This window comes from Cotesia typhae, unplaced genomic scaffold, assembly GCF_013202065.1.
Source record: "Cotesia typhae breed Kobodo isofemale line unplaced genomic scaffold, CoteBio_Ctyphae scaffold_91, whole genome shotgun sequence".
Lineage (NCBI taxonomy): Eukaryota > Metazoa > Arthropoda > Insecta > Hymenoptera > Braconidae > Cotesia > Cotesia typhae.
The window spans coordinates 51,728-71,515 of NW_027423781.1; the positions used below are offsets into that span (position 1 = coordinate 51,728).

Below are 19,788 nucleotides of genomic sequence, written 5' to 3' on the forward strand. Positions count from 1 at the left end.
TTAAGTAGAAATAAGTTTAAAGTCTAGTACAATCTTTATACAAGTCGGTAATAAATCATTTTTATTTTCAACTAGTATGTATGTATGTATGTACATAAATAATCAAACAGTGTCTGACTACAGTCGATCACCATCTTATACCCATTTAATAATACCGATAACAATAATAATATTTTTTTAATAATATTACTGACCTACACTTTTATATAGTTATTTACCATTTCCTTTTCCTCTATATAAAAGATCAATGACAGTTGTTTAAATAAATTAAATTTTAAATTTAAATTTTATGCGGTAATAAAATAAATGCTAAGATTTTTATATTCAATTGAATAAGACGTGTCCGGTTAAAATGATAATGAAAATGCCAATTTAAGATTCATTTCAGATGAATTCTTTTGATCCGGTTAAGTAAATATTTATATTTATTTGTAGGTGGTTGATCATATCATGCTGCTATACTACTGAAATAGATTTTATTATGAACAAGTATTAAGTAACTAATATATATGTATATGAATTTATAAATGTAGTGTTGGTGTTGGTAATTTAACTGCATGTGCTATGCAGTTCCAATCCTCCAATTGAATCAAATACAACCATCTAACAGTTAACATTGCTCCAACACTGCTAACAGAGCTAACAGAACTAGGAGCCACCTAACCAGCGGATGTGTAGCGTCTGCGCAGTATTTTGTTGAGCTTTGTCGGATAGCCCGACGGTCTTACCGTATTTCGGACGCATCCAACACAGCCAACAGCAAACGGTGCTCCAGTACACGATAGTCACCTAAACCAGACTTATTTATCGCCCAGCATCTTCCAAACTAAATTCAAACCAAACAATAACAAAAACAACAAATTTATCACATAAAACGCTGATATTTTTTTTTTATCAAAAAAAAAAAAAAAAAAAAAAAAAAACAATATTTAAATAAATATTTGTGTTAAAGTTTAAGTGAGTGAAAAATTAAACAAACACGTGAATTCAGGTAAGCAGGTGGACGGACTGAAACGCAGGTAGCGCAGGCGTATAACCAGGAGCGGGAGCTTTTTACAAAAAATCTTATTATTTTTTAATTAAAAATGGACTGGTAATTTTATTTATTTAAAAAATTAAAAAAAAAAAAACCAAGAAAGAAGATTGTTTGATTGTGATAGAGTATAATTAAATGAAAGAGAGGGTGCTGACATAATTGTCGGCTTGGTACCAATAAATGTTGCAACCGCCTTCTCCGCCACTGCTGGAGATGGCATCTCTCCGTCTTCCAGACTCGGAGGAATTTGACGTGGAGCCGCGACACCGTACCAGTGGAAATGTCCAGATGACGAGCGGTCCACCATCAGCCCCTATGTATCTCGCAAACGACGTGTTTGTCCAGACAAAAGAGGATATCAGAGATTACTTTAACAATTCGTTGAGTGAATTGGTGACCGGGGGCTCGAGAACAGTTTTGGAAGAGTCCGGTTTCGGGGGTGGTGTTGTTTTATTCAACAGCAGCATCTCAACAGACTCGGGGGCCATCCCCGTAGAGCATGTACCAGATCGTTTTTACAGGCACAGTGTTGCTATGACCGCGGTCTATTGTGTCGCTTATATGCTGGTGTTTAGCATTGGACTTGTTGGTAACAGTTTTGTTATTGCTGTTGTCTATCGTTCCCCAAGAATGCGCACTGTTACTAATTTTTTCATCGTTAATCTTGCCGTTGCTGATGTACTAGTAATTGTATTTTGTCTACCTGCAACTCTAGTTGGTAACATTCTAGTCCGTAAGTATTTTTTATATTATTCCATTTTTCATTATATTTATATATATATATATATATTTTCGTAAATCGTTCGCCTGAGGGTCTACATTTTTTTTTTTTTTTTTTTTTTGTCGCCTAAACTCTATTTTCTCGTAATCGTTCGATTACTTTTTTTTTCCTTAGTTGACAACAAAGTTTTATTTGTTTTTAAGCTTTTCTTAACTGTGACCAATTTTTGTTTTCTTTTAAATCAACTACTGGTAAAACAAAAATAGCAACAACAGCTATTGAGAGTTGGTTGTAGCACCAGTGGGAGCAGTTTTGGAGATCCATTTGCCAGTACGTGATTTCAGAGGAACTCCTGGAATTTGAAATCTCTGATGCGCGGTACATATACATACATACATACGACACATTTACAAGGACAAGAGACAATTTGTACGTTCAATGGACACCTTGACCTTACACAAGCCCTCTGTTTTACTAAAAAAAAAAAAAAAAATATATATATATATATATATAAAAAACTCTTAGCTATTTGCATTGCTGTTCTTCTATACATAAAAACTAAATTACATTTTATCCCTTACTTGTATTTCGACTGGATAAATTTCAACTTTTCAAACTAATTTATTGATCAATTAAAAAAAATAAACTTTAAATTAATTCAAAACTCACCCTCAGAGTCTCTCTCTCTCTCTCTCTCTATTTATATATTTTATTATTCGTCTTTTTGCGTAAAAAAAAAAATTTACTCTTGTAGTATTTATTAACTTTCAGTCATTCATTCCCAAAGCGACACTATAAACGCACTTCATCCCTTTAACAGAGTCCAGAGCAAGTTTTTATTTAAAAAAAAAAAAAAAAAAAAAAAAAAAAATACAATATAATATAATAGCCGTGTCAGGATTTAACGTAACTCTTTTTTTTTCCTTTTTCAGCATGCCCTTAGGACTTGTCCCGACTATTCTACTTAACCCTACATATATTGTTTTTTTTTTTATATTTTAATATTCCTCTACTTGAACCCATTTATTTTTTTTCTCTGGTTAGTGAAAAAAATAATTTAGAAAAAAATAAAAGTAAGGTGATTAAGAATAAATAATGCTGTACCTCAACAGCGACCTTGTTTTTTTCGGAATGTACAGAATAACATCAAATAACAGATGGTTGTGTTGTTGTACAGAATATTGTCATTTAAGTTATACTTATATATCAATATAACATTTAGCCACTTGTTTCTTTCTCTTAAAAGCTATTATTATGCACAAGTACCTGATCGTTAAAGCGGAGTAACCTTGGTTAATGTCGATATCAATTCATATGCTAATTGTTACAATACTCTCGATTGTACAATTGTTTGACGTTAAAATCTCGAGAAACGTCCCTAATTTGTCCCTATATCATATCATATAAAATAATATAATATCGTAAAAAATATTAAGAAAATTGCTCTATACTATTTTATCCCTACGAGTTTATCATCATCAGTTAGACACGACGCCGACATTTATACCTCGAATATATATCATGATCGGCACGTATCGCCCTCAGCATACTATAACGTACCAATGATAAATTCTATAAAACATTTTTTATTCAAATTCAATAGTTAAACATTTTTTATTTTAAACACTAATTTAAAGGATAAAAACGTCGTGATCGTAAATCTCGTTATTAATTTCACAATATTTTAATTATTCTGAAATTAAACTTGTTTTTTTTTTTCTTTTTTTTTTCTTTTTCTTTTTCTTTTTCTTTCTTGATACGTACAAGTGAAATCGTACGTGCTATTAAGTTCTCAATAAATGTTTACACAAGTGCTCGTGACACATTCGACCGAAATGACGTGTCGCATTCATGTATGTGTCCATGTATTTGCATCATCAAATACCCGATGGTTATTTAAATAAAAAAAAGATGAACAAAAAGATAAAAAAATATTTTTTTGTTTGTTATAATTATTATTACTAAAAAATAAATGAATAACTGAGTACAGTACACACCTTTTTATCATTGTATCAATAATAATACTCGTACATTTTCTTTATTATTATTTAAATCTGAGATTATTTTTTTTCCGTAGTAATAAATAAAATTAATTTTAATGAATATTAAAGATTATTCGATAAATGATTAATTTAAAATGTAATACTCTTGACAACAACAACAACAACAACAACAACAACAACAACAACAACAACAACAACAACAACAACAGTATAAATAATAGAGATGAGTTTTTTTTTGTCGATTAATTAATAACACTTGTAAAATGAATATTAAATAAAGTATAGAGAATTTAAATAAAAATAACGATAATAAAAAAGGCAGGTACGGATTGTGGGTACCAGGGAGCTAGAGAGTGACGGGAGTTAGGGAGCTAGGGATACCAAGGGGTGGTTAGATAGGTGTATAGAGATAACCTGAAAGTGTGTCAAGGCGAATAAGAGGCCAATACTCTCGCCTGACCTAGATCACTAGTTCACACACCTGTGCCCTGGTGGCTGTGGGCTGCTGGCTGTGGGCTGCTGGCTGTGGGCTGCTGGAATAAAATACTACTACCCGTAGTAGTAGTTGTTGTAGTACCAACGATAAAACGTAATAGAAGGGGTAGAAAGGTGTGCAGCCAACTCCCATGACCCGGTCATGTGCACCAATACCACCACCACCACCACCAGGGGTAGTTGTTCTATACATTCTATATATATATATATATATTTTATATTGTATGTGTTGTTGTCACGTCGCTGCACTGTGCCGGTTCCTGCTTTGCTACCACTCGATTATTTTATACCTATATATGTGTATACATAAATATACACTAAAGGCGTGTCTTTTACACACTACTACTACTACTACTACTACTACTACTACTACTACTACTACTAAAACACAAAATGTTGTTTAACTTTTTATTAATTTCCTCTATATATATATATATATATATATATATATATATATATATATATATATATATATATATATATATATATATATATATATATAGGATTAATTGTTATTTAAATTAATTATTATAGTTTCTGACCTACGACTACTGTAAAGGCATTGAAAAGATAAAATAGGATTGGATAGTATATAGTATTGATATAAAGGAAGGAATAAACAAGAGTATTGGTGTCTGAAGAATCTCGAGTATTCAACCGTTGTTGAACGGATCGTTATTAATCTTGTTGGTATCAGCCCTGCTCGTCCAATAGAATTCTCATATGTGCGTGTTTTGATATATTTTTGACAGTACACCGAGGTATCATAACTAATATCATTATAGTATTGTAATATCCGAATCCAATGGAATGGGAACATTGATCTTGTTCGCCTGCCTGGTGGTGCAGCTATCAGCTATCAGCTATCGCGGTACCCCCTTTAAATTCTTTTCTTCTATTATCTACAATAATATCTGGGTCACTAGATCACAAATTCTACTGACATTTTATTAACAACCAATTATTGATAATAGATTTCGTAACTATAACTTTCTTCATATTAATCCTTTAAGCATCCTTTTTTATTTTATTTTTTAAAAACTCTAAAAAATCTTTTTTCTTTCACTGGGTTTAACTCTAGTAGTCCAGTCTCTAAACTCCTAGACTCTAGACTCTAGACTTTAGTCTCTAGTCTCTAGTCTTTAGCCCTCTAAGTCTTTAGTCGTTTGTACAAGTTTAAAAGATAAAATTGCTGAGGATTGTCATTAGAGTTGTCTACTATTACTTTTTATTTTAATTTAATATATACCTCCTGCAGATTGATAAATTTTATTTTGGTTAAACTAAGAGATAACAATTATTTAAGAAGATATAAAAGGGTAAACGGGTAAAAGGGTAAAAGGGTAAAAGAGCATAAAAGGGTATAAAAGTATAAAAGGGTAAGAGATGGATAAGTTGTAGGTTGATGCTTTTGATTCTGGTGCAACGAGGTGGGGTTTGATGTAGGTGAGTGGGTGGTGGGCTGGTAAAATAAGCAGAAGGTTCGCGGTAGGCGCTAGGTAGACAGACGGAGACATGGCCTAGTTTATATACTTGCTCTCTTCAAGGTCGTGCCTCGTGAAAAGATAATTACGTATCTAGATCGTAGACAGTTTGTTCCTGCTTTTGCTTCTGTTTCTGTTTCTGTTTCTGTTTCTGTTTCTGCATCAGATTCAAATTTTGATTTAACACTGTCGTATTTATTTAAGTGTTGATTGAAATAGTGATAGGAGAAGGAATTCAGGTAAACTGGTTAAAATTCGGCAAAACTGGTCAACATTCACAAATTAATATTTATGTCGAATTTGATTATGTTCGGTCGTTTGCCCATGGCGGCCAGGTACTGTAAATTTATTACTATTGTGTATGCATAACCCTTGTTCTCTATCTATAGATATATTTGTCACTAATTTGCTTCCATCCAATCTCAAATGGTAATCAATTATTGAACTATAGCTACAATAGCAACTATTAGTAATATCTTTTATCTATATAAAGCTTTCATATATCTCTTTAATTTAAATTATAAATTTACAATAAACCACTCGATCAATCTAAAAAAAAAAAAAAAAAAAACAACACATACATCTCCTAAGATAATTATTATTAATAATCAATCGATTATTGATAGATTGATACTGTGATGAAAACTAAAGAATAAGGTCGCGAGGGTTTCTATGTCAATTGTGGATGGATGATGATGGTATATTATATATAATATATAATATATAATATACCAGCAGTATGAGCAGCAATACCGGGTCGGCAAAACCTTGAAGGCATTTGAAACCGGGGCAGTATCCTCAGAAAGGTGCAACGCGTCTGCGCCTAACGATTATACTTTTATATATAATATATAATATAATATAACCCCTATCGCAGCTCCTACCAAAATATACTTCGTAGGCTGTACTATTTTACATAATATTTTCTTTATCTTCTCGTTTTTTTTTTTTCAAATATAATATCATCCTCGCACTTGATAAACTCTCTTACAGAATAACCTATATAGATATAAATATATTTGAATGAGACTTTAATCTTTTGAATGGCTAATGTCTAAGATGAACATCATACAATATAAGTATATAATTTAAAGCAGCCTTTTTTTATTCATGATGGCTGGAGTTTATTTTTTTTTATATTTTATCGAATTAATTTATAGCTTCTTTTATGGATGATAAAAAATTTAGGACGAGTATTTTTAAAAGAATTTTAGCAAATGTGTTTTAGTGGTTATTGATAGGAATTGGGTCTAGTCGATGATTATCGACTATATGAAGAATTAAAAACAAAAAAAAAAAAAAAGTGGATCAACTCGATAACTACCGATATAAAACGTTTAGCCATGTCAAGTTGGTTAAGTGTGGCCCTTTGAGATCACAACAGTGAGGGTGTTGTTCCGCAACGACCACACTACACTCTCCAGAGATTAACTGATAATTAAATTATCTTGAGCTTAAAACACCAGAAGGTGTTGACGATAAAGCTGGTCCTTTCCTCTGGGGAAAGCCAACAGTCTGTCTTAGCTTTTAAAATATTCCCAGTGGAGTAGCCGCCTATTCGATCAGACGCATTCTCATGTATACCTATATTAATTATAATATATTATATTTATTTCTCACCAATTTAACAATTCAAAGATTATTGATTTAATTTGATAAATTGAGCATGTTGGTGGCTCTATTAAATTTGTTTGTTGAGAAAAATTGATAAATTTACGACTACTTTATATTCAAAAGTACGGACATTCTTGCGCACGAGTTAATACTTTTTCTTCGGAGTCTCGAGTTTGATCGACAATAAATCACAGTATTAAATATTCTATCCAGGATTTTTTCTTATTTTAAAATTTTAAACTTTTAAAACTAGATACGGTATACTCCAATTATGATACAACAATAAAAAAATTACTTTCTTTATAAGATAAACTTTAAATTAAATAATCCCACATGAATGAAAGTTTAATTATTGTATCTTATTTATATATATATATATATATATATATATATATATATATATATATATATATGTGTTTTGATTTTAATAGTTAAATGTTTTATGTGAAAAGTTTGGTAATTGAATAGTTTTTGGCAGATGTAGAAAATTTTTAAAAAATAAAAAAAAGAAATCCACGTATATAAATAAAAGGAAAATAGTCGGAAACATGAAATTGTTGCGGTATTGTATAGAAAGTGAGTGGTAGTTTTAAAGTTTTAGTATCTAAGGATAAAAAGATTGTTGATTCACGGCCAAGTGATAATTTTAGTTTTGGTTTTATATTGTATATATATATATATATATATATATATTAATATAAATATTCAAGGTCTCGGTCAGTTTAATACAACGTGTTGTTTTTCTATTATTATAAAAGTGGTGTGTCTTTACTCGCAATCGAATCTTATGTTGGTGTGTAGAGAATTAATGTTTAATGTGAATGTATGTCATCTAGGGTATGTGATTTAGCATTTAACTGGTGGCCAAGGCCAACACCAGCACCAGCACCAGCACCACCAATAGTCCTATCAAAGCCAAAGCCAAAGATTAATAAGGGAGACATTGGATTTCCATTATAAAACGTTTAATAAAATGTTTACTGGAATTTTGATTCTATTATCTGATTTAATCTCATTTCATTCTCGCGTCATTCAGTAATTCTGCTCATCGGCAATCACTTCCATTATTGTCTTATTAATCTTGTACTCGACGTTCCTATTATCTCTGATTTTATTATTGAAAGAAAAAATATCTCTCTTATTATTGACTATTGATAAATAATTATTTTAAAATTAAAATTATCCTGATGTGATAATAATTTCTGCTTGAAAAAAATTTTAAAAGGATTTTAAAAAGTGGATTAAAGAGTTTACTATTGAAAATAATGAAGAATTTAACAGGTAACGTATAATACTCCTTCGAGTTTAAAGTTTTCAGCACTATATAAGAGTATTAAAGTATAAAATCCATTGTGTACTATTCAAACTATGAATTTAAAATACGGATAAAGAACAAAGTAGTTGATTTTGTCATGCATCACGATCTGTTGACACTTTTAACTGCATTACTCATAATTTAAATTTTTAACCGTATTATTATTATTAGTGGAAAAAAAGTATTTTTTTTTTCTGTTTATTTTTTAAAAGTATCAAATTAATCGAATAGACGTATTGTCCCAAGTGAGAAAGGTCCTTTAGCTGTCGACGAGTAGATGTGCTAGATTTAAAGCTATACCTCAGCTACCTCAACCACCTCAACTCCCCTGTGGAACATCTATCGGCTCGTCGAGGGTGTCGAGGGTGTCGAGGGTGTCAAGGGTGTCGAGGATGTCGAGAATGTCGAGGGCGTCGACTCGTTCTCAACTCTCTCTGTGATCGATACATTCTACATTTTACCTCATTACTCTTTACTCTTTGAGATACCGGCGGGTAATACAGCCTTACTAAATCCTTCCTTAACTTTTTGTTACTTTTTTTTTTTTTTTTTTTTTTTTTAAGTTAAATATAAATCAGAGAATATATTTGTTAGTTTTTTAGTTTTTTAGTTGATAGGTGAGCGGTCACCATCGAGAAGAGAATAATTATTCTCGGGAAAAGAAACAGACTTTATTCTTTTTAAAAAGTTTTACAAAGATATAGTCTTACGATCAGTAGATGGCTTAGATTTTTCTTCAAGGATAAAAAATTTACGGTTGTATAATTTTTTTTTTTTTTCATTATTTATCATCTCATTAGAAATGTAGTATTATCGCCAATAGAATTACCAAAGATTACTTTTTATCAGTTTTTTATCCTCATCATACTCGTGATTTATTTATACTTTGCTCGTTTGAATATTCATATAATTGATATCACATCAATATTTATAAATTCAAAAGCATCCTATATCCTAAATATCTAAACTTTATTTTTTATTGGCCTACTATTTATTAATTTTATTGGTAACAAAAATAAAACCATTTTAATAACCATATAAACTTTGAATAGAGATGTGTTATATATTATATTATATTATATTATAAGTTACTACACTGTAAGACTTGGAGAGAGTTTATAGTTTCCACATTCCACTAAACATTTTTCAAAGTTTTAAGTTGTTAACAAACTTTGTACTTAAATATAATTTTAATTAAATACATGCAATTTAATTTTTTTTTATTTAATTTAATTTTCCTGTTGATTGTTAATTAATGAATTTAAAATGAAAAATAAAAAACCAAAGGAGAGTAAATGGTAAAATGTAATTATATATATAAATTGAAAATACGAATAGGTTTATTTAGAGATCGATAACCCGTTAACTACCACATACATAGTGACCCAGTATTCACCAGGTTTTAAACTATAAACTTTCCACGATATATAATAATATAATATTGGTGAATAGTTATTTCAAGCTACGACAAATTAGTTAATTTTATTATCAAACAATTTTATTCATAATCATTAGAAGATAGATGATGTTATCATTCGAATCTTAAAAGACTTAAATGGCTGTATCTCACGTGTAAAGTGTAAACGATTGTACGATTTTGCACGATTGCGTATTTACGGAATGTCAAGAGTACAAACCTATCGTTTAATTTTATAATAATAAATATCACAATTTGTGAAAGTAATCATTAGATTATTCTTCAACCCAAGACATTTAATTATTTAATATTATTAAAATAAATAAATATTATTAGGTAACAATTCGATGTGTATTTATCTATAGAATATATACAGCATATGTGATCGACAAAAGCGAGAGTATATATTACTGATCTGTGTGTAAAAGAAAGTTAAGAATTAGATATAAAATAGCAAAAAGAAAAAAATAAAAAAGAGAAAAGAGAGTAACAGAGAGTTTAACAGATAAATTTATAGACCGAGTGTGTGGGACATGAGGGTCTACATATTTTCCCTCGTCGCCTACATCTTTTTATTATTGCTCCTACTATATATACAAACATTTTTTTTTTATTTGTCTTCTTCTTTTTCTTTTTCTTTTTTTACTATTGCAATTGAGATTATTTTATTTTTTTAGTCGGTGCTTAAACATTTTTATTTTTCATAAAATTTACTAGACCAACAAATGTGTAATATTAATAAAAAAAAAAATCAAAGATTCTATGATCAGTTAAAATAGTTTTGTTCCTTTATTATTTTGATAATTACCGATGATTTTATCACTACTAGATAATAAATGTTAAGTTATATTATGTTTATAAAAACCCTTCACTTTTACATAAGATATAAAGATAGATAAATACATGCTGTCTCTATCTAAAGCTAGTATATAGTAATAAAACATCAATGTTCCTTTCCCGCGTCACCGCCTCACTCCATGGGAACTTGATAATTATAAAATTTATTCCCTGACATTTAATATTTTACCAGAAAATATCATCTGAAAATAATCCAAACTTTTTAATCAACTGTATTAATTAGTTTTTAAATTTTGTTATTCTTTCAGCGTGGGTACTGGGACGATTTATGTGCAAGACTGTATCCTATATTCAAGGAGTATCAGTTGCTGCCTCCGTCTACAGCCTCGTCGCTGTTTCTTTGGACAGGTGAGTGGTTATCTGATCGAAATCATTATTATTATTATTATTATTATTATTATTATTATTATTATTATTATTATTATTATTATTATTATTATTATTATTATTATTATTATTATTATTATTATTATTATTATTATTATTACTATTATTATTATTTTTCCCTAAAGTTGAAGAGGGTCAATCATATTTTCCAACTAAAAAATAAATTGTTTCGAGATTGGAGACAAAATTTTTATCCCATCTACTCCATTATTTTTGTTTTTTTTTTTTTTTCTTATATTATAATTTGTAGTTCAAAGTCATTCGAATCTGTGTCAATAGATAATTATACAAAGTTGTTGAATTAATTAATTATTCTTTAATAAATAATTGACGTAAATGATTATTATTTCTGCATACAAAAGATAATAGAAATAAAAAAAACAGAAGTTTTTGTCGCAATATTTTCTTGTATCACAGTCTGATATAAATAAATTAGCATAAGAAAAACCACATATTGGACTATTTTATGAGATATACGATCTTGTTTTATTATTATTATTATTATTATTTTGTTATTAAATGCTCAGGGGGGTTATCCCCGGAGTCCGATTCTCCGAGGGCCCAGCCTGAGCTCCGTCCGTTACTGCTGGACCACTCCGCACAACAAGGCGGTTAGTGATCACAGCAGGCCAAAGTCATTTCCCTTAAGAGACGGAGAGAACCAAGTAAAACAGCCTTCTGCATCCTAACTGCCAAGAACTCAGCTTTTGATGAGCAAGCTGGAACTTTGGCAAGTGAGGATACAAAAGACTGCTTCATCCCTCCTAGGACGCCAACAATCAGGACGACAAGCTTGACACGGTAACCTGGGTAAAGTTTACCAATTTCAAACAGGAGATCCTGATATATTTGTCTTTGTGCTCTTCTTTGGCTGAGATGTTGTATTCAGCCGGGGCCGAGAACTCAATGACATAAATGTCATGAGTGGCCTTGTCGAAGAGCACAATATCAGGTTTGTTGTGATCTATCCGCCGGGTTGTTGCAAATGGCATGTTCCAATAAATTTTGCAACTGTCATTCTCAACAACCTGGGGAATATCTCCTGGCAAATAAGGCAGCACTGGTGTCACGTCAATACCGTAGCAATGACGAAGATAGTAGTACAGTACTCTCAGGGCAGCATTGTGACGCTGGATATATGCACCTCTCCGCCAGCACTGGACATGCCGACAAAAGGTGCATAAGCGTCTCCGGATGTTGTCTACACCTCCTACAGGACGTGTCCGGAAGCTGCACCTGGAGCACCTTGCTACGGTACTCAAGAGTGTTAATGACACCATCTTGGCAGGCAAATATGAACCCTTCAGTCTCGGACATCAGGCCCGCTGACTTTAAGAAGGAAAACGTCAGCTGGATGGACAAGCCATGATCACGCACGTGTTTAAAGAACACGCTGTGCATGGACTTGTCCATCAGTTCGCCAAGGAGTAGTTTTTCCTCGGCGTTCCTGATGACGCTCTTAAATTCCTCCTTTCGGAGTTCCATAAGAGCGTTTATTTCTCCAAGACCAAGGGTTCTTGCCGCATATATTGCTGCCTTATACAAGAATGACCCCTTATGCGCATTTTCATGTTTATGTACAATTTGCATAAGAAAGTCATCCTCGTCTGCAGTGAAATTGACAACTTCGTGAGTTAAACCCAGGACCAAACGGTCGTGAAGCCGCTCCAAACTCTGCAAACCTCTCCCACCGATGGACCGGGAGAGGTATAATCTGGCGACTGATGAATTGGGGTGCATGCTCCGATTCATATTAATGATCTTACGGGTTTTGATGTCGAGATCTCGTAAATCCTTTCGGGTCCATTTCAGGACACCGAAAGAGTATAGTAAGACTGGGACAGCGAGCATGTTAGTAGCTGAGACTTTGTTTTTGCCGGAAAGTTCGGAGGACCAAATTTTCCGGAGTCTCCTAACATACTCGCTCTGGAGAGTTGTTCGGACTTCAGAGACCGCATGCATGCGGTGCTCTTCCATTCCTAGATATCTATACAACTCCCCGGCGTCTAATTGGCTTAAGACGCTCCCATCCACTAATTCGACATCATCACCAGTATCAGAGCACTTACCCCTCGCCAGATGTACGACCGCACACTTGTCCAACCCAAAAGACATTCCGACATCTCGTGTGTACTCTGCTACGATGTTGAGGGCTGCTTGTAGATGATCTTCATCAGCACTATATAGCTTCAGATCATCCATGTAAAGCAGATGGGTGATCGAATATTTTCGATCACCCGGAGGCCCCACAGAGTACCCACGAGTTTTACGGAGAGCAACAGATATAGGCAGCAGTGAAATGCAAAACAGCAGAGGGCTCAAGGAATCGCCTTGGAAGACCCCTCGTTTGTACTCTACAACTCCGGTTACGTGCAATGCGTTTCCACTTCCAATGTGAAATCGCGTTCGCCAGAGCTGCATTGTACGCCGAATACATTCCACTATTTCGGGATTGACTCCCAGGCATTTGAGTAGATATAAAATTAACTCATGTGGAGTTGAGTCAAATGCCTTGCGATAGTCAATCCAAGCCATTGACAGGTTGCGTTGATAGTAGATCGCATCTTGTAAGACGCATCGATCCACTATCAGGTTCTCCTTGCAACCTGACAGGCCTCTTTTACTGCCACGTTGTTCATATATCTGTTGCCATACAGGCTCTATCTGCTGCAAGATACGGTTATTTAAAATTTTTGTAAAAATTTTATAAACCGCATTCAAGCAGGTGATAGGCCTGAAATTCTTAGGGTCAGACAAGTCACCTTTTTTAGGTATCAGTACGGTTCGCCCTTCTACAAGCCAGTCCGGAATCGGATCGTCAGCTCTAATGTATGATGTAAATATGCGGGCCAGATGGAGGTGGGTAGAAGTAAACTTCTTCCACCAAAAGACATTAATGCCGTCTGGTCCCGGGGCAGCCCAATTTTTGCTGCCATTTAGAGCTGAACGAACTTCATCCACACTGACTGCAGGGCTCTCTTCATCAGCATTCTGTCGACGGTGTTCCCGACAGAATACTTTGAAGTCGTGCAGAGCTGGAGTGTTGGCGTTCACGTTTGGTTGATCTCCATACAACTCAGTCCAAAAGCTTCCACCCGCTCAGGTGTTGGATAATTCCCGGTAACATCGGTCTTTGGTGTCAGAAACCGTGAAGGGCTGGATCGAAACAACGAGTTGTCGACCAACCGCTTCAGCCTTTTCTCTAATGACTTTTTAGCAGCCACTAGAGCCCGCAATTTATTAAGAGACTCTTCCTTGATGACATGAAGAGTACTCTTGTTCAGTGTGTGATGACGCCACCGAAGTTCAGCAGCAATGCGCCGAATTCGGGGCGTGTATGGTGTTTGAGTTGTGTCGTACTCAATCACACACTGAATGCGGGAGACCTGTTTCCGGGACATGTCAATTTTCAGGCCAAGTTGTGAGATGCGCTGTTTCAACCTTGCCTCGATCGAGAGACATTGTCTCTCTCTCGGAAAAGCCGAAACTGCTGCACCATACACAACCTGGCTCACAGTGAGCAGGGTGGAATGCTCCAGGATGTTTGCACGGAGATCTTCGTTTACCGCGTCAAGCTGTTGTTGGGAGTAAGTTATCTTTTTAGATATACTTACTTGCCGTCCTACAAAGGGATTGTTGTTGTCCAAGGAGGAACGGCGTCGCTCTTGGTGTAGTTGCGCCGGAAAGGAAAGTCTATTAGACTGCCTTCTGTCCGGCACAAGCGATCTTCTATTTCGCCGAAGATGAGCGGTATAATTACGCAGGTGTTTGGGCGTAAAATGCGCTAGCTCCGGATGCATATCACTCCAAAGAGTGTGCATCCGGGCCATATAGCCGCTCACCCCCGGCTCGCTACGTTGGTAGCACACCATGAGATCGACTCTCAGTTCCTCCGTCCACTTAAAGTAAGTCCTTAAGGCGCCAGGGTCGTCATCATTCATCGGGTCCGGCGTGCTCCTCCCACCTGATGAATGGTCCTCATCCGAAAAGGTCCGGTTGTGGGGAGCACTTCTGAGTTGATATCTTGTGGTAACTCAGTTATTTCCATGCAGTGGGTAGTTGGCCCACTGCACGGGCTACGTCGTTCGCCTACAGACCTGATGTTATGGTCTGCGTTTCCCGCGATGCGCCGCTTGGAGGCCACGTAGCAAGCATCGCTTATTATTATTATTATTATTATTATTATTATTATTATTATTATTATTATTATTATTATTATTATTATATAAAATAGCAAAGAGTCGTGCGTTTTAAGAGAGTGGACCGGCCATGAATTATAGTATTATGTATCCATAATACATACACATGTTAATATGTTAATATATACTGTATAGATCTCCTAAATATGATGTAATAATAATCAGAATATCACAGCCCAATTCGTAAACAATAATCGATAATTTATCCCGACAGTATCATTGGTTATAATAATAATCCAGATATTTAGGGGATGTCCTGATTCATTAGGTGATTCTCACAACACATCTGCTGCTGCTATTATTAAATTAAAACTTGCTATTATTTCATCAAAAGGGGATTGATATTGATAAACTAACAATAGATAACTGTAATAATGATAATAATATGGATAAGAGTGTGAATGAGTGTGATTGGTCGATGTATTGTCCCACTCTTAAGTTGAGAGATCGTGTGACTCAACATTTGCCTATTCGGTCGTCATTGGTACCACGTGACTAATTGTTGTTGTTGTTGTTTTCGTTGTAACGATTTAAAAAAAAATCGATTCGTATAAAAGGATCGCCTATGAACACTATTGTCACTGGGTTACTGACTACCAAACAGTAAACTACACTTTTATTTTATCACCATGTTCAAGCTGGTAAGGATATTTATTTTTATTATTTATTTAATTCGATTTTTTTTTTGGTACATACACATTTACTTTTTACTAATCTCATCTCGTCAATATTATCAGACATGTTAATTAGTTTATCTCAACAGCGTGTTGAAACAAGATAATAATAATAATAATAATAATAATAATAATAATAATAATAAAAAAAAAAATTGTTACTATTTACTATTACCTTTTAGATTGTTGTTGCCGGTGTTTTGGCCGTAGCTGCCGCAGCACCCGGAGGATTGACCGGTATTCACATTGATCATGGACTCGGGCCAATTCACGCACCCCATATTTTTTCTCATGTTGACCATCATGCCCACGCTCACGTTGTTCACTCAGCACCCGCAGTAGCACCTCAAGTACATGTTGCTCCAATTGTCACCAAGACTGTTCTCCCTGCTGTACATGGACATGGACATGGATACGGACATGCTTTTGCTCACGCTCATGCTCCTGCTCCCGTTCTCTTGGCCCATCACGACTTCCACGGGCTTGGTCACTACTGAAATCTATCTAAATAATATCAATCATCAACTCTTTTACTATTTTAACAATTCCAATCCGTACATTTATCTAAATTTTTTGACTTTCGCATTTTGCCATAATTATTACGGTTATCCTGCTTTTTTTTTTTTTTTTTTATTATTATTATTTTTATTCTCATGATATTGTAAATTTTTATTATTATCAATAAAAATTAAATTAAAAAATTTTTAATTATTATTATTATTTTAAAATAAGAGGGAAATGAAAAGTCGTTTGTTTTTATTTTAAGGACAAAAAATAAAAAATAAAAAATAAAAAATAAAAGATAAAGGATAAAGGATAAAAGCAGAGGATTATTGGACAATGTGACCGATTCAGGAATGAATTTAAAATTTATTGGCCATTCCCCAAAGTTTATCCAGAATTGAGAATTTTAAAAATAAAAAAAATAAAGCAAAGGATAGTGTAGTATAATATATACTCTAGTATAAACTAGAGAAGATTAAAATGCATGTTTGTCGTTTGTCGTTTAGCGTTTAGTGTTTGGCAGACGCGTGTGCATCAAGTACAAGAATTAAATTGGTCTTTCTTGCTCGTGCTCGGTCGATCCCTCCTACTTGGTGTACCTACAGGTCTGCAAAACAACAGAAACATCTTTTCTTTTTTTTTTTTTTTCAATCATCATCATCATCATCATCTTTATTTATAATGACCCTCTTCAACAACTAGGACAGATACAAATATAATTAAAATGATTATCAAAAAATGATTTATTTACTCAGTGGAAAAATATATATATATATATATATATATATATATATATATATATATATATATATAATTTTATAAAGAGTAGTTTTTTTTTTTTTTTTTTTTTTTTAAATAAATCAATTAAAGATAAAAATAATAAAAATATATAATTTAGTGTAGTACTATAATAATAGAATAACTGTATATATTTATAATAGTTTGATGTGCGTAAGTGGTCGCGTGCCTGAGTTTATAGAGCGTAAAACGTGATCCGATTAATTATCTTTTTAAGTATAATAGTTGTTGTTATTGATAAAATAAATGGTCTAGCGTAATAATAAATAAAAGGAAAAACTATTTAGCATTTATATAAATGTATTTAAAGTGTGTTTACTCAACCGTGACGATTCACTATATAGATCCTACACAATAGTTATAGAATACATTGAAGTTTAGAGTTATTATATTACAAGAGAGAATAAGTCGGTGGCCTCTGGTGTTGTGAAAGGGTTTACTTGGTACCACTAGGTACTTGTTATTATTTTTTAAACCGGTTTTTGTTGTATAAAATAATAGAGTGTTGTTTTATTATTGTTTCAGATTTTTGGCGATATGGTGGCCAATGAAGTGTCAGATAACTAAACGACGAGCTCGAATGATAATAGTTGTAATATGGTTTATAGCGTTAACAGCAACCTCACCGTGGCTTTTATTTTTTGATTTGATAAAATACGGTGATGACCCGGAGATGAGATTTTGCGTTGAGCGTTGGCCGCGCCCCCAAGACGGCACACTATTTTTTTTAATCGGTAATCTTTTGCTGTGCTACGTACTGCCGATGATACTAATATCCTTGTGCTACATTCTTATCTGGATAAAAGTATGGCGTCGTAATATACCTACAGACACCAAGGACGCCCAAATGGAAAGGATACAACAAAAATCAAAGGTAAAGGTTGTTAAAATGTTGGTTGTTGTTGTTATACTATTTGTATTATCCTGGCTACCGCTCTACGTAATATTTGCACGAATAAAACTTGGTGGAGAACAAGCCGAATGGGAGGAAGAGGTACAAATGATAGCTACGCCCATTGCCCAGTGGTTGGGTTCCAGTAATTCATGCATCAATCCTATTCTTTATGCATTTTTTAATAAAAAATATCGCCGTGGATTTATGGCTATACTTAAAAGTGGCCGTTGTTGCGGTAAACTCAGGTATTATGAGACAGTCGCTATAATGTCTTCATCAACGAGCATGAGAAAGTCTTCATACTATGTTAACAATAATTCATCAACACGACGTACTTATCACGCACCTCCAGTACATCAGGATAGCAATGTGTCTTATATTTTCAATCATACCGGTGTATAAATTACACTAAAATTAATTATTATTACTAATATTATTATTATTATCATTACAATAAATAGATTCCTTTGTCATTTTTGTAACTAAATTATATAAATATAAATATATATATATATATATATATATATATTTATGATGATAAATAAATAAAACTTATTTGTCTTCAACTAACATAAAATACCTGATCCGAAATTTTAGATCCACAATGATCGATTGTAACTCGGATTAGACGAAAAATACTCGTCATCAGTTGTAATTTTCTTTTTTGTCGATATATATTTATAAAATAAAATTGTCATAATGACAAAAAATAAATTGATTGATCGATTGATTATATAAAAGACGTGACAGAATTTAACAAATAAAACTTTGTCGTGCTTATTAAGCATATTTTTAAATATTTTAAAAATTATCATCGTCGATGGACGAACATTTTTATCAGCAGTAACACACTTACTGACACATATTTTTCACATCCTATAATAATATCCTAATAATAATTATCTCTATACTGTAATTGTAACGCATTTTTGCGTTTGTTGTATAACAATAAATAAATAAATAAATAAATAAATATATATATATATATATATATATATATATATATATATATATATATATATATATTTATTGAATATCGAACTATACATATTTACCATATCCGGCAATAGCTTTTGGCCGACATACCCGACACATTTTTTCTGAAAATAACATTAATAATAGTAATAATAATAATAATAATAATAATAATAATAATAATAATAATAATAATAATAATAATAATAAAAATGATAATAATAATAAAATATATATTTTCTTACCGAATATCCAATTTTATCTGTCCGATCAAGTGCGATTTTGGAGTAGGAATTATAGAAGAGTCTAAAAAAAAAAAATAAACAATAAATATTAATAAATAAATAAAATTTTATTTTTATTTTATCTTTGTACTGGTAGGCAATAGATTTGTAAGAAAATGGAACAAATAA

General features: G+C 32.7%; 2 protein-coding genes across 2 annotated transcripts; both read left to right on the forward strand.

Moving 5' to 3' along the window:
• The first annotated feature begins 722 nt into the window (after nt 1-722).
• On the forward strand, nt 723-19,327 carry Sifr (SIFamide receptor). Its single transcript, XM_074258491.1, has 3 exons — nt 723-1,769; nt 11,192-11,291; nt 18,031-19,327. The coding sequence occupies exons 1-3, from the start codon at nt 1,217-1,219 to the stop codon at nt 18,800-18,802; spliced, it is 1,425 nt and encodes a 474-aa protein (XP_074114592.1). The 5' UTR covers nt 723-1,216; the 3' UTR covers nt 18,803-19,327.
• LOC141537484 (uncharacterized) lies at nt 16,027-16,911 on the forward strand. Its single transcript, XM_074258492.1, has 2 exons — nt 16,027-16,170; nt 16,386-16,911. Exons 1-2 carry the CDS (start codon nt 16,159-16,161, stop codon nt 16,698-16,700), a joined length of 327 nt encoding a protein of 108 aa, XP_074114593.1. The 5' UTR covers nt 16,027-16,158; the 3' UTR covers nt 16,701-16,911.
• Nucleotides 19,328-19,788: the final 461 nt, after the last annotated feature.